The sequence below is a fragment of the Propithecus coquereli genome, unplaced genomic scaffold (genome assembly GCF_000956105.1).
Source record: "Propithecus coquereli isolate 6110/MARCELLA unplaced genomic scaffold, Pcoq_1.0 Scaffold285, whole genome shotgun sequence".
Classification (NCBI taxonomy): domain Eukaryota; kingdom Metazoa; phylum Chordata; class Mammalia; order Primates; family Indriidae; genus Propithecus; species Propithecus coquereli.
The window spans coordinates 2530254-2551753 of NW_012148452.1; the positions used below are offsets into that span (position 1 = coordinate 2530254).

At 36.1% G+C, this 21500-nt stretch overlaps 1 protein-coding gene across 1 annotated transcript in view; it reads right to left on the reverse strand.

The window, feature by feature from the left end:
- PPM1E (protein phosphatase, Mg2+/Mn2+ dependent, 1E) overlaps positions 1 to 20746 on the reverse strand; it is a 213874-nt gene extending 193128 nt beyond the window's left edge. Inside the window, exon 1 of the mRNA XM_012648458.1 lies at positions 20286 to 20746. Within this exon, the coding sequence (XP_012503912.1) occupies positions 20286 to 20746 (461 nt within the window). The remainder of the gene's footprint in view (positions 1 to 20285) is intronic.
- Positions 20747 to 21500: the final 754 nt, after the last annotated feature.

Here is a 21500-nt window from a genome sequence, read left to right on the forward strand (position 1 = left end):
TTTTCTATTCTTTTTCCTTATAGTCTCAAAATTCCTACAATGAGCATGTGTCTTTTATCTAATCAGGAAAAAAATGCTATTAAAACATATATTAAATTACTATGTATATTTTACCACAATAAAAGTATGTACAAGCATATATCTATTCGTCAAGTACTTACTGAAAACCTCCTATGTACTAAGGATTCAGTCAGTATTGTAGGTGTTGATAGGATAGGATGGTGAGCAAAACAAAATTTCTGCCTCATGGAGCTTATACTGCAGTAGGAAACTCTATAGAATAATATAGAATAAATTCTTTATCTAGTAAGGTGAAATTCTATTTATATGATAAATAGGGCATTATCATTCTTTCAACAGTTATTTAATGCTTTATGCACTCTTCTAGAGGTACTTGTTACCCCCATATACACATTATGCTGACTCCTCCTGGCCATCAGGTTAAATGGTACTTCAATAACAATCAAATCTTCAATTTATATTTTTTAAAACTTACATGCTTTGGGTAAATTTCACATTGGTGTCAAATTTAGAAAGGAAAAATATTTTGTTCATAAATAGGATTCATTCTTTTTCTACTATTAATGACAAAATATAGATCAAAGGAAAAAGGTTCATGAAATTATCTTCTCACGTGAAATAAAGTTACAATGATCCTTTCTCTTTAAGAGTTCCACAGATAATTCAATGTTCATACTGCTTTTCAATTTACTAGATTACAAATTTATATTGGACAAAATAAAAATATCTTAATTATGCTATTAAAAGCCATGATTAAAAGCCATGATTGCTGGGCACAGTGGTTTGCACCTTTAATCCCGGTTACCTGGGAGGCTGCAACAAGCTATGATTGTGCCACTGCACTCCAGTCTGGGCAAAAGAGTGAGAGTCTGTCTCTTAAAACAAAAACAAAAAACCACATGATTAGACATACCTATGACTTTCTTATTCAAGATTCCCATAGCCTACCTCCTCTTTTTGGAACCCTTCATCCTAATGGTTAAACTTTCCTTCCTTTTCTCTTCTGGGTTTTTCTCTAATTTAGTTCTCTTCTTCTGAGCTGTCCTGATTATAACAGAGGCTGGTGGTATTCAATTAAACCACTTAAACAAGTTAGTGCTTTGAAGGGACAGATTAACTTTTAAACATAATTGACATATTAAAAAACAGCCCAATATTCGTAAGTTCATAAGTCAGGTATTTCTACACAGTGGTTAAATAATTTCCAGTATTTATTTATCAAAATAAAGCAACGAGTGACACCTAAAATGACCAGTTTGGTAAATTAAAAATGAGAAAAAGACACAGATGAAGGACAAATATTTTATTCATGTGTACCATAGACATTAATTTAAAAACGTACTTTCTGTAGAGAAAAACTTCAGTAACTTTTATCAGAAAAAAATATATTACTAAACATCCTTTATATTAATTTTTCAAAATCAGTAAATTTATCTAGCTTTTTTATTTCATAAAAATCCATTAAGTGTTCTAATAGTTTCTGAAAAGAAAATTAAAAGTACTGGACTTTCATTTGGGTCAATCAGTGCTGAAGATATGAATATTTCCCCTGCCCCCGTTTTTTTTAAAAACTACAAATGACCATCTACAATCACAAACATCAAAAATGGCATGCTAAAACAATCTTTGAAACCCAACTAATTTTAAGTAAATAAACCTTGATATTACTACATATAATCAGTAAAAGCAAGAATAGCATTAAAATTAATTCAAACAAGATATTGTTCAGATATTGTTCAGAACTTGTTTAAAATATTTACTTGGAAACATCTGACATCTAATTGCTGGAAAATGCTCCTGGTAATGATTACAACAAAGTCAAATGAATTGCTAATTAAAAATATAGTAACATTTTAGTAGACTGGTGTAGAGTGGCGACTCTGAAGCTAGATGGTACCAGCTCATACCCTAGCCACTTACCAACAGTGTAATCTTAGACAAATCTTTTACTTTGTACCTCAGTTTCCTTACCTATAATATAAGGATGATAACAGTGCCTATCTCTCATTTGGTTGTTATGAGGATTACATGAATTAATGTATGCAAAATACTTGGACCAGTGCTCTATATTCAAGCATTATTTAAGCATTTCTTTATTACTATTATAAAGACAGCTTAAGTTTATAAAACCATAATATCACATTAGAAATAAAAGAAGTATCTAGATGAAGATTTATATTAGACTTGCTTGGTACAGCTTATCCTAGTTCTTAGTAATTCAATAATGTATAAGCCAAGATAACTGGCATTCTTATTTTTTTTTTTTTTACTCATCACTATACTAATGAGAACAAGATAAGTGGCATTCTATGAACAATTTCATATTTTTAAAAAATCACAGATAAAGCATTCACAGACAAGTAAATCTAGAATACAATTTATTACAGAAAAATATATTGTTAAATGTTATCTAAACCACAATATTTCTGACAATACTATTAGTCACAAACTATATTATAGAGAATCATGCCCTAAAAGGCAATCTATGCATATAGCAATATAAGGATGTGTAGATACTATGTTCAATACATCTTTTCTTAGTCTTTAATTATAAAACCACGGTGATTCACTGCAAATACATTCATAGAAAATGGTCAATATTCACAATTATTTACATCCAACTATGCTTAAGATTGAATGTTTTAAAATATTGAACATTGGTCTTCACTGACTTATAGAAAATTTTGCATTGAAAATATCTTGTTTTTCTTCTTATATATCTACTATGTGCTAAATGTTAGTTTATTATTTTTAACATTATACACATCTGTAATTCATTTAAATGCAACTTTTATTTGGATTCCTACATTCTCCTTAATGCAGTGGTTCTCAAACTTCAGTATGTATCATAATTAGGTAGAGTTTTTATTTAAAACAGATTCCTGGAACCTATAGAAATTCTCATTCACTGGATACAGGCAGGAGCACAGGAATTTGCATTTTTGACAAAATACTCCAAATTACTCTGATTTAAGCAACTCATGTCCAACACTTAAGAAACACTGCTCTAATAATTTAGTTTATGATATACATGCTATGCTTTAATTCATTAAATATTAACTCAATGTCGTATAAGTACAAGGCTTAGTGCCGTGGATCAAACATGAATTCTGCTTTAAGGAAGATACAGTTTAATAGAGGAGATAAGACAGCATATAAATAACTTATAACAAAAAGGAATTATTACATGTCTTTTAAAAATATAAAGATAAAATACTGGGGTAGTTCAGGGGAGGGAATGATACTACAGCTGACCTCAGGGAAATTCTTCTAGTAGGAGATAGCATTTGAAATGAGTGTTGAAGCCTGTCTCTTTAAATTATAAGGGCAGAAAATTATAAACTAATAAATAATTCTCTCATTGAATGATAAATGTGTCTATCAACATCACTCCTTCAAACTCAGAAAAATTATTCCCTATCTCCTAAATTTTTTATGTTGATTTATTATCTGGGTCATGGTCTTGTGTTGTCCTGTATATCCATCAGCAGCCTAGTGTGTTTCTATCTCTTCAGACATGCCCTTGAAAGGATCTGTTTTAGTACTTTTAGTACATTTATCCTCTGAAAGATAAGGTCACACAGTGGATACTGATACAGAGAAACATACTTATCCTTTCACAAATCTTTAGGAAGTAAATAGGATTTAAGCATGGTTGAAATGGAAACACTTTAGGCAGTCTTCAAGTTCTAAAATCTCCACACAGCTTGGCATCAGGTAGCATGATGAGAGAAATAATCAGGAAAAAAAAAAAGAGAGAGAGAGAGAAAGAGAAAGATTTTACAATTTAGAAGCTATTGTTCTAAAAGCCAAATAAAACAAATTAGAGGGTAGAAGTAGAGCATAAGACTCTTCTGTTTCCTGATTATGTGGCATCTTGTTTAACATGAGTGGCTTCTCTATGACTTTAAGTTTTTAAAATTCCAATATCTTCCCAGAAATGCAGCAAACTCAGAGTCTACAGAGCCCATTATTAACTGAACGAATGAATGAATGAATGACTTCCAGGTCATTTCTCTGGTATTTCTTGCAGGTTTATCGCTCTTTATTAAGAGAAATAAAAGTTAGCCAGACAAGCCCCAAATGGGCTCCGCTTTCTCATCTCCAAGCCATTGCACATGGTAATCTCTCTGCTAGAATGCTTTTCAGCTCCCTCCTCCTCTTGGCTAACTCCTACTTAGTCTTCTAAACTTAATTTAAACATCCCCTTCCAGAATCCAATGGTCTATTTGGCACACCCGCCTCAGTGTCCCCATAAAATCCTCTGCATTGCAGTGTCTTAACTCTTATCAGTATACTGTATAAAGGCAGCAAGATAATAAGCTCTGGAGTCAGACATATCTGAGTTCAAATTCTGATTCTACCACTTACTGTGTGACCTTAGACAAATTACCTAATGACTCTAAGAATTAATTTACTTATATGAAAAATAGAGCATAACAGCATGTAAGGTGCTTAGCATATCACTTCATACATAATAGCATAATAACTTTCATTATACTCACATTGTATTGTACTTGCTGGTTAACTTTTCTGACTTTTCCTCTAAACTGCACACTTCTTGAGGAAAGGCACATGCTTACTTCTGGATAAGTAGCATTTAGCACAGTGTTTGGCATATGGTAGGTAATGTTTTTTTTTTTGATGAATAAATATTACTCCCATTATAGTAAAATTAATTTGCCACTTGAAATCCTTTCTGTAATGAGGTGGAAAACAAGTGAATAAGTAAAATGAAAAAAAAAAAGAACTCATTGATGTCAGTTGTTTAAAAATAAGGATACTGTCTTTAATCATTTTTTAAGAATTTATTTTTAATTATACTTATTATGAAATACCAAATGACTCAATATCTTGCTTGAACATAGCTGATCATATATGCCTAAGGAACTACATGCCTATAATTTTTTCATGGTCTATATTACCACAAGAATTACCAAGCCACACATAAGACTATGTTTCTCTGACAATCACTTAGAAAAGTTACAGTAAAATAAAAAGCCTTTCAAAACTAGAGAAATTCTCAATATAGAAAGTTTAATTAATTATAATCTTTTATAGTCCTTGGAGAGATGAGAAGAAATTCAGTTTTATAGTTTGTTAATTTTGACCTATATAAGAATATACTAATTATTCAACATAATGTTTAAAGAACATTTTAAAAAAACTTCTTTTGAAGAAAGTAGCTTGATCAAATGGACTTTTCTATTGTGATTTTCTATTGTGATGTTTAATTAGCTGGTTTGAATAACTTTAAGGTATAATTTTTGCTATTCATTTGTAAGGTCTCATTCTGAGAGAATGCTTTTATTTTATATTTGATCTTCAATATATTTTAATTAATTAATTAAACTTAGAGATGAAGTCTCACTACGTTGCTCAGGCTGGAGTGTAGTGGCTATTTACAGGCATGATCAGAGCACACGACAACCTCACACTTCTGGGCCCAAGCAATCCTCCTACCTCAGCCTCCCAAGTAGTTGGGATAACAGGCATGTGCCACCACGGCCAGCTCAATTATATTTTCATCTTCAATATATTTTCACAGACCTGCACTAAAGATAATATCACTTGTCCTATTTCTTCCTCTTTTCCTTGACAGTTAAGGATAGTTTTACCTTAATATTATACTTAAATATAAACTGAATATTTTAACATATAAAATGGAATTCTGGTTCTAAAGGACAAGTTTTACTTTGAGCCACTTTTGAATTAATTATGCAAAGGAATGATTTTATAATGATGATTTCAAAACTATGTTACACCATAGAGATCCGATGATGAGGGTTATAGTCCATGACACTTTTAAAATACAAGTGATCAATGCTTTATGTTAATTTATAATCCACTGTTTATCAATAACCAGTGTTTATTGGCTTCTAAAAGATCACATACTGAATATATAACATTAATATAGACTGCAAACTAAACAAAAATTTTTCTCTTTTCCTTAACTTAAAAAAAGGATTTCTTTTCAAAAGAGACACTTGTTGAGTAGATGGCTATTATCTCTATAAACAGTATAGAAAATAGGTCCCTTTGTCTACTTCAGTAATTAATATTGAAACTGAAAATTTTAAATAGATTGCAGGATTAGTCAAGTATGGAAAAAATATCCCCAGGCATTTTAGTAAATGAAAAATGATGTTTGTTAAAAAAAAATTTTGCTGTTGTTATGAACCATACAGTAAGTTCTTAACTAGTTTCTGCAGTCTATTGTTTAAAGAATTTCTGGATTTTAAATTGTGTTTTTAATAATTGTTAACCTTTTCTTTGTTTTCATTAGAGGCAAGAGTTTAGGGAAATATTTGGTGCAAAACCCTTAGACTGCTCTTTATCTATAGGTATTACCTGAGCAAGATAGACTTTTTGGGTAGAAAATAAAATAAAAATCCAATCACCTTTCCCCCTCAAAAGGGAGGTTAGTTATAGTTAGCCAGGAAAGTAGATGCTCCATGCAGAAGAAGCAGAATCTACAAAGGCAGAAAGGCCAGAAATAACATGATATTTTTAGAGAATCCCAGTGAGTTCAATAATGCTGGAAAATCCAGTGAAGCAAGATTAGAAGGGAAAGAGACCAGTGGCAGGGAAATTAGACGGAAGACTACTAATCAAGGCAAAAAGCCTGAACTAAGCAAATGACAGTGGTTAAAATTCAATTTCTACATCTCCACATTCACTGAGATTTTTCCCTATAGGAAATATGTAATGTAGCATGAGAATCATAAAATGAACATCAGAACTATAACCTCTCAAGTCAAACTGCCTAGTTAATGTCCTAGTGACAACACTGATGGTGAAAACACGTTCTTTAAATTCTCTGCCTCAGCTTTCTCATCTGCAAAATGGGTTAATAATAAAACCTTTATCATATACTTTCTGTTATGATTAAGAGTTAATATAAAATAGTGCCTAAACAAGCTCTCAATAAATGTAGTACAGAACAGCAACAAAAACAGGAACAGCTTATTACCCTTGTTGGTACTACAATTATTATTTCAGGTACAGACACTGCTTTGCAGGTTTATATTGTTAACTAAGTCTTACAGAAAGATATTTTTATTTATCAATCCAAGATTAGAGAATACTTTGGGCAAAGGGTTTTTTTTAAATGCAAAATTGGTTTTATTTGTCTTAAAACACTGAAAATTGATGCATAGTCAACTTTCCACGTGACCCTGAAAAGTTTAAAATATTGTTGTTTCTCTGATTATATATAAGTAGATTGTGAATAATAAGCCAAATATCTTTCTATAAGATGAAACTATAAGCTTCCTTAAACCAAGACTACGAGGAATTAATAAATATTCAGAGTTGCCAGAAATCAAATACCAAAACCTCAGACATCATTCCTACAGCAAAATCAATAATATCTTGATTTAATGACTGTCACCTCTCATACTTATATAACATGTTTTAATAAAGAATATGATTATTGCCTAAGAATATATATCATATACCTTCACATATATAAAAAAATACTACTCTTTCTCTCAAGGGAATTACATTTTATTTTTTGTTGTTTGTATTTCTCGTGTAAAGGTGTTGTTAGCTGTAGTACAATATTCTCAAAAAAATAGGCTTATTAACATTTGTTTTAGTTTTTGTATTTAGATTGACAAAGTTGAAAAATGTGAATAAGAAACTACTACATAAGATCAAAGATCAGATATTGCACCTTGTGGTAAAAGCAGGTCAAATACTTTAATCATAACAAGACAACAACTGTAATGTTTCTAAGGAATTAAGTCACCAGGAAAAAAATTATCTTTTGATATTTCTAACCAGCAGGCTAGTCTCTTGGTTCTTTTTCTTTGTTGACTTAAACTAAGATAGGAAGTAATGAACTGGTCTTTCTCAGAGCTATACACGAGAAGGTAAAGTCTTAAGTGAAATTATACATGAGGAATTAAGAATATTCTCAATCTTTTAACTAGCTGATTACTCTTCATATAGTATTATTGTTCTTCAAACTTGTCATTGTTCACAATATTCTCAAAAGAATTTACAAAAGAATACTCTTTTAAATCTATGAAAAAATGTTCATTACAAAGTTGTGGAATGTTAATCAGTAATGAGAATTGCAAACATTTCTATAGTTAGTTGAAAATGTTAACAAAAACAAAACAAACACACCAGTAAAAACATAAAATAGGAAGCTGAACTTGAAGTGGAGATGGAGGAATGGAATATTCTATTCTTTCATTTCCTTTATGCTTTACCTTTCAGTGAGCAGAGAAGGAAAATAATAAAAAAGAGAAAGACGGGGATGGGAACAGGGCTATAAAAACCTGGAAAGAAAAGAATCTGGTAAATTAAGCAGAGAAAAAGTTGAAGATTTATCATTTATTCAGCAAAAATTTTTTGAATGTTTACTATGTGTCAGGAACTGTACTAGGTACTGGATATACAAAGGTGAACAAAACCTTTTATCTCTTGCCCTCAGACTAGGAAAGAAACAATAAAACACCACGTAAATATATATAAATTGTGATAAGTGGATATACAGAAAAAGTAAAGGATGTGATGAAAACTGAAAAACAGGACTTTAGACCAGAAATAAGGAAACACTTCTATTTTATTTAAGATAAAAAATAATGGTTGAATAGGACAGTTGGAGAAAAGAGGAAAACAAATGTGCAGAGATCCTGAGGTAGGAGAGAGCACGGCAGGTTCTGGGAACTCAATCAATACCACTGTGATTGGAGCATAGTAATTTATCAAGAACAGAGGTTGATCAAGGTGAGACCAGACAAGGTGGCCAGGGGCAAGATTAGGTGGGGCCCTGAAGGTCTCATCAAGCACGGTAGATTACACCCTAACTATAATTTGAAGACATTATGGGTTTTAAGCAGAAAAGCAACATGATCTACTTACAATTTTAAAGAGCAGTCTGATTGCAGTACACAAAATTGTTTGAAGGGAGGGAAATGTGGAATGAGAAAAACCAGTTAATGGTATTGCTCTATCCCAGCTAAGAGGTGATGGTAACTTGTACCAGCTTGATGGGAATGGAGACAAAAAGAAAGGGACAGAGTATTTTGTTTTCATTTAGAAGTGAAATTAAAAGACCTCTAAACAAAATAACTAAAATGCTCTTCCATTTTGCTTTTCTACTGTGGTATGCAGAATTTCTAAAATGGCTTCCCAAAGATGTCCACTGTCATCACTGAAACCTGTGAATACTAATGAGACATCACTCCCGTGATTGTGTTATGTCACAAGTTGATCTTAAGATGGGCAGATTATGTGTGCCTGATCTAATCACATGAGCCCTGAAAAACAGAGAGCTTTCTCTGGCTGGCAGCAGCAGCCTGAGAAATTTGAAGCATGACAAGGATTCCATGTATCACTGCTTGACAATAAAGGGAGCCATGTGAGAAGGTGAGTGGCCTCTAGGAGTGATAATCAGCCCCTGCCTGACAGCCAGTAAGGAAACAGTTGATCTCAGACCTACAGGAAAGAACCAGATTCTGTTACCAATCAGAATGAGCATGGAAGTAGATTCTTCTCCTGAATCTTATGGCTGATACCTTGACTTTGGCCTTGTGAGACTTTAAGCAGAGCACTGAGCTGAACCTGCCTGGATTTCTGACCTACAAAGCTGTAAGATAACAAACGGGTATTGTTTTAAGCCACTATGTTTTGTTACACAGCAATAGAAAACTATAATATATTCATGTGTAACCCCATAAACAATATGAGGTGAAATTAACAATTCAGTAATTTAAATCAGATTATTCTCTAGTTATAGGAAAAAATCTGCAGAAAATAAATTCAGCTTGCTATTCTTCCAAATGCTAAATAAAGATGTATTTGGGGATTGGAGTGAGAACACTTTTGTGATATTATGATAGGTTTTCATCCATAGGTCCTGGCTCATAACTCCCATAGACAGTCTTCTGTAATATAATGTTGGGGCACTTTAGGCCTCAGCAAATACAGCCTCTCTCCTTGACCTTCTCCTGCCCTCCTTTCACCTGTGCAAGGCAGGATTCTAATCTGAGTGTGGGTCATAAGACCCTCATTCCAGAGAGGGTCCTGCCCCATACTGTAGAACAAAGAATGCTGCACAGAGAGGCCAAAAAAAAATCTGGCTAGACCTTGCCAGGTTTAGATCATACCCTTTTTGTCCAAATACATTGCTACATGGTTGTCAATCATGCCTATCCAATAAAGTCTTCATAAAAGGCTCCAGAGAAGAGCTTCCAGATAGCTGAACATGTGGAAATTCCTGGAAGGTGGCACACCCAGGGACAGCATGGAAGTGCCAAGACCCTTTCCCCATACCTGGCCCTATGCATCTCTTCTCTGTATCCTTTGTAATATCCTTTGTAATAAGCCAGTAAACATAAGTGTTTCTCTGAGTTCTGTAAGCCATTCTAGCAAATTAATCAAACCCAAAGAAGGGGTGTCAAGGGAATACCAACTTGAAGCTGGTAGATAGGTCAGAAGTTCTGGAGGCCCAGACTCACAACTGGTCTCTTCAGTGGGAGGGGACCAGTTTTGGGGACTGGGCCCTCAACCTGTGGGATGTGACACTATCTCTGGGTAGATGGTGTCAGAACTGAGTTGGAGGACACCCAGTTGGTGTCCACTGCAGAACTGATTGCTTGTTTGGCAGTGGGGAGAAAATATACCCCTACCCATCACATTTGATCACAGAAGTCTCCTGTGATGACTGTGTGTTATGAGAGCAGAGGAAAAATACAGTTTTTTTCCAAAACACCTATTAAATATGATTTTAAAACTGTCAGATTATATTATAGAATTAAAGTTTTTGTTGTTGTGGTGGGGTTTTTTTAATATTAAATCTAAACCTAAACTGTTCTTTAGGATAACCACTAGTCCCATATGGCTATTAAATATTTGAAATGTGATACTCCAAATATGTTGTAAGTGTAAAATATACACAGGATTTTAAAAATTTGGTATAAAAAATGTAAACTATATCATTAATAATATTTTAATATGGATTACATGATCAAATGGTAAAATTTTGGATATACTGAGTTGAATAAAATAAGTTATGAAAACTAAATTCACCTGTTTCTTTTTACTTTCTAAAGTATGGTTAATAGAACTTTTTAAACTATATATGTAGCTCATATTATATTCCTGTTGGACAAAGTTTATGTAGACTTTTAGTCAGTGTCGTCTTCCAAAATGCCCTAAATCAATATCATAGTCAGCTATAAGTATTCTCTTTTCCACATAGTTCAGTGGCAATAATGGCACACAGCTACGTAAAAATACAAGGTTTGCGGTATGGCAGTTCAAACAGTAGCGAGAACATAGAGAAATGAGACCTTCATACAGTGCTGTTGGACAAAGCGATTACGCAATATCTAACAAATTAAAAACATACATAATATCAATCTGATAATTCTACTTCTAAATATATTCCCAAGAAACCTATGAACATATGCACAAGGAGACATGTCCAAATTGTAGCGTTATTTGTAGGGCAGAGGCTGCCAGCTATCCACCAAGGTTTTGTACTCTTTTTCCATAGCATAGAATTGTTTCTTGGAATTAACTGCCAAGCCAGTGACACATTTCCTAGCCCCCTTTGTTGGGAGATGTAGGTGGTTGCCATATGACTTGAATTCTAGCCAGTGGAAAGTGAACAGAAGTGAAATATGTCACTTCTAAGATGCGGCCCTTAAAAACCTCCAACACCATTCTCCACTCTATTCTTATAAACATAAGAATATGGATAGATGTTGCTGCCTAGAGCAAGCTTGGAAACCATATCATGAAAATGACAGAGCCTCTATCAGCCTAGGTCCCTTAATGACTCCTTAAAATACAACTCCTCCTTCTCCAGTGAAGGGACTCTATGTGAGCAAGAAGTAAACTAACGTTATGTATAGCTTTTGAGATTTCAGAACTAAGCCGTAACTTAATGTATGTATAATACCCAAAAATTAGAAACAACTCACATGTCCATCAATAGGAGATTGGATAAATAATAGTACAATCATATAATGGAATATGTAGTAGCTAAAATGAAAGACATAGATCTACATGTATCAACATAAATCTTAAAAAACAATTTAGTCTCAAAATAGCTAGTTAACAAAAACAAAAACTCCACCATATATTGACCATACAAATTCATGTATAGTAAAAATATTAAAACACAAACCAAGAGGATATATTCCCAGAATTCTCAGATTACCTCTGGGAAGAAAGAAAAGGGAATGGGTTTAGAGAAGGGGATTACAAGGAAGTCTTCAATTCCATATGAAATGTTTTATTTCCTTAAAAGAATCTGAAACAATTATAATTTGTTGAAATTAGATGATATTTTATTATTCTCTATTATTTTCTAAATGTTTAAATTATTTCATAATACCAGCAATCTTTTTCTTATATAAATATCTGCTTAGACGGTAAACTAGTAAAACTTTGTTAGAGGACATTTTTAAACTACATTGTCAAAAGCCTTAAATACTTTTTAATAAACATTTTATTTTATTTTATTGAGACAGAGTCTCGCTCTGTTGCCTGGGCTAGAGTGCCATGGTGTCAGCCTGGCTCACAGCAACCTCAAAGTCCTGGGCTCAAGCGGTCATCCTGCCTCAGCCTCCCAAGTAACTAGGACTACAGGCATGCACCACCACACCTAGCCCTAAATATCTTTTAATATAGCAATCCCAACACTAGGAATATAACCTAAGAAAATCAGAAACTTACTCAAAAATTGACCATCACAATATTCTCAGACTTACCAAAAATTGGTAACATTTGAAATATCCAATAGACTTGTGATTAAATTACTGAGCACTCATTAAATGATAATTACAGAGAACATAATAGGGATGAAGTGAGATGTGTGGGATTTAGATGAAATAAGATTGATAATTGCTGAGACTGAGTGATGAGTATACTATTTTTTATATACTTTTATAAAACTTGCTAAGTTTTTTAAAAACAAGTTAAAATAGTAAGAACAATTATCTTTTTTTTTTTGAGACAGGGTCTCACTCTGTCACATGGGCTAAAGTGCAATGGCGCGATCATAGCTCACTGCAGCCTCCAACTCCCAGGCTCAAGCAATCCTCCTACCTCCACCCCTCTCAAGTAGCTGGGACCACAGGCATGTGCCACCACGCTCGGCTAATTTTTCTTTTTTTTTTGTAGAGACAGGGGTCTCCCTTTGTTGTCTGGGGCAGTCTTGAACTTCTGGCCTCAAGTGATCCTCTGCCTTGGCCTCCCAAAGTGCTAGAATTACAGGTGTGAGCCACCACACCTGGCTTTTTCTTTTTTTTAAATCTCTTAGCTCATTCACTGGATCAGCCAATATTTATTGTGTGTTGTATATGTGCCTGGCATTGTAAGACCTAGGAATATGATAGCAAATGAGTAGCTAGTAATGTGATGCAATTGCCTCCAAACATTTGCTCAATCACCCTATTAAAAAAAATTAAGCATCATGAACCCCCAATGTATGTAAAAACTATCATGAACTCCAAATGTATGTATACTTCTTTATTATACATATATACATACACACATACCATTTTCACTAATAATATTTTAGTATTTCTCTCTTTAGAGACGTAGTCTTACCATGTTGCCTAGGCCGACCTTAACTACTAGCTCAAGAGACCCTCCTGCCTCACTCAGCTTTCTGAGGAGCTGGGACTACAGGCACATTACCACTGCACCCGGCTAATATTTCAGTATTTCTTTAGACAATATTTCCTTATTTCATATATACCCATATTTCACATAATCTACTTAATAATTCTGTTTTTGCTGATTTCTCAAATATTGATTATATCATCTTATAAAAAATCTAAGGTAACTAAGAGAACTTCAGGCTCTTATCTTTAGTTGTTTCTTACGCTTGCATTACCAATATTATGTCTACCCATGATTTCATTGCAGAAATTTTTAAAAGCCAATAGTCCATTTCGTGAGGGTTAATTTTGTTAAAACTAGGAAATATAATTCATAAATTTATTTAATCAGGCATAGGTAAACTGCAATACTTTGCAATGTCCTAAAAATTAGGGAAAAGATGTCACTGTCATCCCCACTCTGAGCTGTGGAGATTGTACTCCCTCAAGATACCTCATCTACTATGTCTGACGTGCAATCAGTTGTCATACAGAACAAGCTGTCAATGTCAATAAATATATCAAATATTAATAGCACTTAATTTAATATTTTGTACACAAGAAGATTTTAGTATTTTCTTCCTTTGACCCAATGAATTATTTTAGGTGCACCTCACTTTGAAAACCACTGGTCTAGTGAAGGAGCTATAAATACTTGTTGATAAAAAATAATGAATATAGAAAGTACTCAGAAGAAGAATAGCATTGGGTACTACGTAAGGGCACATGGAAGGGACTCCTAACTCACTGAGTGTGGGAATAGTGAATAAAGGTATTCTAAAGGAAGCAGTGTTAAACAGAGACCTAAAAGAATGGATATGGGATTGGATGGGGTGGAGGTGAGAGTGGGTGCGAGGGGAGTATGGTATTACAAGCAGAGGGAATAGTATACTATGTGCAAAGGTGCAGAAGTGAGAGGAAGCACAACACAGGCTAATATATTAGTAATCTAATATAGCTGAAGTGTACTTTCTAGAGGTATAGAGACAGGATGAAGTGGGTAGATAGTGATTCCAGAAATGAGGCTGATGAAGTAAGATTATAAGGCCTTACCTTTGGATTTTATCTGGAAGGCTAAGGAGAGATAGATGATAAAGGGTATGTAGTAAAGAATTTGGCCTTGCCCAAAGGGAAGTCTGGACCAAAGGGTAACCTCTAATCCTCCAGAATTTCTGGAGTAACAGGAGTATTTTTGTTATTCATTGTGGGCCCTTTGGAGCACATGGTATCAGCCTGACCTCTGGGGAGGAAGGACTGGAAACTGAGTTCAACCATGAGGACAATCAATCATAAGACTCAATTAAAACTCCAGACACTGAACTTCTTGAGTAGGTAATACTTGGTGTATTGCCATACATGCTTGAAAGGTAATGCATCCATGAGGACAATAGGAGCTTCACACCTGCAACCATCCTAGACTGCACCCTATGCATCTCTTCCTTTGACTGGTTCTAACATGTAGTATGTCCCTGCAATGAATCATATCTGTGAACATAATAGCTTTCAGTGAGTTCTATGAGTCCTTCTAGTGAATTATCAAATTTGAGGGTGGTTTTGAGAAACCTCCAGTTTCGCAGTTGATGTCAGAGGTGAGGGTGGTCTTGTGTGGATTATTCCTTCTAACTTTGTATTTGGACCCTAACTGCTTACAATTGGGGCAAGAAGTCTTCAGCAGACTTGGCAGTGTGGAGAACTATGTCTTCAACCTCACAGTTTGGCTAATTCCAAGTAAAGGGTAAAAATGTTTAAGCAGTGTGACAATTAGACAATCTACATAATCTAGATTCTAGAAGAATCACTTTGGCCACACGGGGGAAAAGATATTGCAAAAAGGTAAGACTGGCAAGAGATGGTAATGATGATGGGAATGGAGAGAGACATATTTATGAGATATTTACAAGGCAAAATTAATAAGCCTTGAATGAATGTGAGGGAGGAAAGGAGAAATCAGGGAGTATCAGATTTTTTTTGTTTTAGGGGAGCTGGAGGATTGAATTCAGTTTTGGACAGTTTAATTTGAAGAGCCTTTAGATACCCAGGTGGAGCTTTCCATTACCAGGGATGGAGATAGAGTCAGGAGGCTTTAGCATAACTACAATACTGAAGTCATGTGAGAGACTGATAATGAATAGGGACAAACAAGTCAACCAGACTAGAGAAGAAGGTCAAGGACAGAACACCAACATTAAAGGGATGGGCAGAATATTAAAAGCTGACAGAGAAGAAGTGTGGCAGCCTGTGAGTTAGGAAAAAAACCTGGAAAGTACAATTGACACTGAATGGTATTTGTTTTCTTCTTTTTGCTTATATGAATTTTCTCCACATCTTACAGTGAACATTACTTTTTTTTTTTTTTTTTTTGAGACAGAGTCTCACTCTGTTGCCCTGGCTAGAGTGAGTGCCGTGGCATCAGCCTAGCTCACAGCAACCTCAAACTCCTGGGCTCGAGCGATCCTTTTGCCTCAGCCTCCCAAGTAGCTGGGACTACAGGCATGCGCCACCATGCCCGGCTAATTTTTTCTATATATTTTTAGTTGTCCGATTAATTTCTTTCTATTTTTAGTAGAGACGGGGTCTCGCTCTTGCTCAGGCTGGTTTCGAACTCCTGAGCTCAAACAATCCGCCCGCCTCGGCCTCCCAGAGTGCTAGGATTACAGGCATGAGCCACCGTGCCCAGTCTAAACATTACTTTTTAATAAGAAAAAATGTGTAATTTAAAAATGGATATTATATAACCTGCATCCACGTATTTTTCCATTTATATATGTAAATGAGACAAAGTTTAATGATTTTCTGACCTATCTCAAAGTCATTAATGACTCACACAATTCTATATAACTGAATTAGTAGTGTCGATAACTAATTTTCTTTTCCAAGCCATTTTTAAAGTGCCCATCCTCATTACTACTGGAAACCATCTGGAACTACTTAACTTTGCCAGGCTGCTGGGATATCTGTCTCCCCCTTGGGAAGTTCAACAAACACTAAACGAATAACCGAGGAAACAACTGTTCTGAAAATGTGATGACATATAGCTCTAGTAAAGACTTCAGAGTATTTATTTCTTTTGGATTAAAACAAATAGATTTATCCTTAGTGTTGTACAGAGAAATTAAATACATAGTACTGACCTATATAACCTACAAAAGTAGCCTCATAGTCAGTCATATCTGCTGTAAGATCAATTATAAATTTGCAAATTATTTCAAAGTTATATCTCACCTCCACTTTTTCAAAGAACCTCTCGTTAACCTCAGAGATCCTAAGATTATGTCATTAGAAATTATTTTAATCTCTTGAAGGACATTTAAATTTAGAGAAAGGAATAAAACACAGGTCATTTTTATACAAGCAGCTTACGGTTCCAAATCACTGGAATTTTTTTTGAAAAGTAACACACTAATTTAGCAAAACCTCTAAAGTATTACATGAATTTATTACTGATTCTTGAGATTTCATAAACTGAAACAAATTTGATTAAATGGTCCCTTAAAAAAGCATTTATAGTCCACAACAGAACTCTTTCTCATCCAAGGGGATTTTTGCCATTTTTGAATTATTATTTTTAAATGTTAAATATTATTCTTATCTAGTAGAGAAATATCTAAGTACAATTTTCCCATTTTTGAAGCTTAAAGACAAAAATTTAACCCTAAATAATATCGCTCTGAAAACGTTTAAGTTGCTAATTATAACTATATTTTGTTCATTTAAACCTGGATCTTATCTAAGTAATTGCTTGTTTTAAGTTAGTCCTGAGCTGAGTTTACCAAAATGAAGAATGAAACATGGTTTTAAGTTAGTCCTGAGCTGAGTTTACCAAAATGAAGAATGAAACATGGTTTTAAGTTAGTCCTGAGCTGAGTTTACCAAAATGAAGAATGATACATGTCTGATGTTCTTATTCTAAAACCTGAGTGAAGCAAAATAGAGAAAAATGTCACCATATTACTTTCTTAAAAAGTAAAATTTCACTCAGTGTATACATAAATCAGTATTGAGAAGCACCTTTATCTCTTTTTTCTTCAGAGAACCTCGATCTGTTTAACAGCTCTATATTGTATATTTCTGAACTGACAGAAAAAACACACTAGAGACTCATGAAACAAATATTAAATGCAGTGATATTTTGTTCTTACACTAGTCCCAACTACCAGATTGGTGAGTATATACTTCAGCTAACTTCATTTAGAAATGTTAGCACCATTTGACAGGCATGACACTGTTAAGAATTCCCAGATAAACAGTTAGTGGGCAAATGAGAAAATATTTAGGAAAAAAAAATCTTTACTTTCCCCAAATAAGCAATTCCAACATATTCATAATCAGATTATTTAAAAGTATTTCCTGGGAAATTTGAGAAACCAACATTTTAAATACATCAGTGAGAGTTTTGAGGTTCAGAGATTATACTGAAAATGTTGGAATAATTTGTACATAATTTGTCAGTTCTGAATTTGGATCCATAGCTTTCTCATCTGTAAAATGAAGTGCTTGGAAGGAAAAACGATGTATCCCTGCAGAGTCTTCCAGCATCGATTCCTGTGACTTAAGTCATATGCTTTTCTTTTATAAATAAAATAAAAACTAAAAGCATCATTATGGTTTTTAAAACTGTAAAGGACCTTAAAGATACTTTACATAAACAAGCCAGCCATTTTACATCTCAATAAAAATTCGTTAATAGATTCTGTACAAAACACTGTATAAATGATGAAATCTCTGATTTAAGGGAAAATATTTTCCAACTTTAATTTTGCTAGTTTTATTTCAAATCCAAACTTCTGTTCTCAACTAGATGGCCATTTTATCATTTTAATCTTTTTTCTAGTTTATATTTGTATGGAAATTAATCTTGCTTCCCTTCCACATGAAAAAACATATATCTTCTTACCATCATATTTATATAGGTTTCATTAAAAACAAATAAAAAACCTTCTTGAATGGCAAATGTTTGGAGTTGTATTAAGCTAATGACCTTTTTCTGGACATTCTCTACTGTTTGAATTGTTTCTTTAATTCTGTAACTGCATTGGTAAAGGTAAGAATTAACTGTCAAAACAGAACTAGTCTGATGCTGAGATAAATTCCTTCACTTTGGTAAACATTTCCATTTTATTTTAAGCAGGAAGCTTTATCTGTCTTTAAATAGTGTAAAAAAAAAGACATTTCATAAGTCCTTTTCTATTATAGTTTACAAAGACTAGAAAGAAATACTTTAAAATGCTAATACTGTTTATCTCTGGGTGGTGGTATTACACACTATTTTATTTTTTACATTTCTCCAAAAGCATTATTACTTTGGTAATCGAACAGTATTTTTACATTAAATTTTATGTAGCTTATAGTGTGAGACATCAACATAGTCTACTTCTACAGGAGATTTGTTAAATGCTTTTTCCCTATTGATAAGAGGCTGGTTTAACAGGAGAATGATTTGGTCACGTGTCTCTAGGTTGGATGAAGACAAAACAGCTTTATTTACCAGGCCCCTCTTTTATTTAGGCTTTTGAGAAAATCCAAGAAGTGAGTTTGAACTTAATTACAGTGAATCATGCAGTAGTAAACTTTTTGGGTGCCCAGAGTAACACCTTTAATTACAACTAACAGCTGAATGGTAAAAAGACTTCCAGGTTTATACAATGTTTTCAGAGACTTGTTAGTATTCTCCTCTGTCATTATTTCAGAACAATTCCATTTAAAAAGAAACGCAATTGTAAACCGTTTCTATTTCAGGCCCATAAAACCAGAACTGGGCTGAAAGGCAAAGCCTTGACCTTTCTATTTTAGACTTGCATCTGTGTAGCTAAGCCATCTGCTTTCTCCCCACCCCATCTACTTAATGGACTGAAAATACTGCACCTAATTGCAATTTTATCGAAACGGACCGGCTTCCACTTGAACGAATTATGACTCTGTCTTTCACCTGAAGGCTCGCTTGCACAATTTTGCTTACCATTCCCTCCCAATTCCTTCCCACCTCCCTCAATTATGAGTTGTCAAATGTCTTTAAACTAAGATGCTAGGCTCCCGTGTATTAAGCCATCTAAAGAGCTCTTCACTTTCAACACTGAGCACCTAACGGAAAATCTACTCCAGTATCTCCTCATTTGGATATTATCATTGTTGCAGTTACGCAGGAGGAACCTCGCAGCTCAGCCTAGAAAGGAGTCGCATCTCTCTGCCACCAAACAACAAGGGACCCAGCCTGGGAAAAGACAGACTAGGGTGGGAGAAAACCTCCGGGAGGAAAAAGGGAGCTGGGAAGAAGAGGGAGCTCAAGACTGGGAGGAAGGACCTTCCAAGGCAGGAAAAGGAGAGGGTGTGTGAAGTGAAGCAAGAAGCGGGCGGCCGAGGTGAAGGGGGATGAAGGGGCCAGGGCCCGGCGGGAGGGCGCGAGGGGCCCGGAGAGCGGCTCCAAGGCCCGGCGGGAGGCGAGGGGGCCGAGGCGGCGTGGGCAGCTCGCAGCCGACCGCCCGAGTCCGAGCAGCGGGGGCGCTTTCAGCGGCGGCAGGCGCGGATGCCGGGGAAAAGAGCAGAAAAGAGAGCAGTTTAAGGGGCCGAAGGAGTCGCGTCCGAGGCCGGCGCGGCGGGGACAGTGGGCCCACCCCCAGCCAAGCCCCGCTACTTAACTATTTGTAGAGCTGCTGCAGGCACAGGTCCAGGCTCTCGCCTTCCACCTCCTCGCGGATGATGCGCTCCGACAGCGGCCGCGGTAGTGGGGGCAACGGCGGCAGCTGGGGCTGCGGCGGGGGCGGCACGGCCGAGTGCCCCGGGACTACTGCCGCTGCCTCGTCCTGCTCCTCGCCCTCTACCGCCGCCGCCTCCTCCTCTTCCACCGCCTCCTCCTCGGGCTCCGGGTCTTGCTCCTGCTCCCTCTCCTCCGTGGCGGCTACCGTGGCCGCCTCCTCCCCGGTTTCCTCAACTGAAGCCTCGGCCGCCTCAGCTGCTACCAGTTCAGGCTCGGGCTCTGGCTCGGACTCGAGGTCGGGTTCCGGCTCCGGCTCGCCGCCGCCGCACGGTCCTCGAAACTCGCCCAGGAATAGCTCCAGGAAGCGCCGGTAAGTTTTCTCCTCAGGGCTGCAGCCTGCCATCGCTGCTCATGCCCGGGGGCCGACCGGGGAGGGAGTGGAGTGGAAGCCCAGGAAGGCGAGGGGGCTGCTTTTGAGCTTCGGGCTCCCGCAAGGGCCGTTAACAGCCGCACTGGCACGAGCGATCAGCACTAGGTTGCCTGGAGAGGGCTCCCGCAGGCGTGCGCGCCGCCGAGCGCGGACGTGCGCGGCCCGGGGGCGGAGCGCGCCGTCCCTCTCAGGTCTGGAGGGAAAGTTGGCGGCGGGCGCGCGCGCAGGGTCCGGTGGCGGCCCACCCTCTATCCCTACGAGAGCTCAGCCCACGCTGCCTAGAGACTGTCACCATGGCAACCAGTTCTAATTAAGAATTTCAGGGTCCCTCCCCGTCGAGTCCGTGGAGTCGAAAGGACACTCGACTCGTCCGCTCTCCAACTCTGAATGTCTTTATTGGATGTGGATGAATTCCCTAGCCTCATGCGGTTAAGGTGAACTAAGGTATCTCCAAGTCTAGCTGTTGGTTCCCACTTGGTTTGCATTTATGTACTTCAGTTTCCTTATCTGTTCCTGCCTTGCCTTATGGTATCTTTTAAAAGATACCACACTGTGAACACCTTTTTGTTGATGACACCCACTAAATAAAGTTCGGGGAGAGGGGGGCCTCAAACACCTACCAAGTGATAGGCTCCTTTGCATAGATTCTCTCACTTGATTCTGTGAAGAAAATGATGTTATCTTCATTTCCCAAAAAGAAGAAACTGAAAATTATGATTGTAATTTA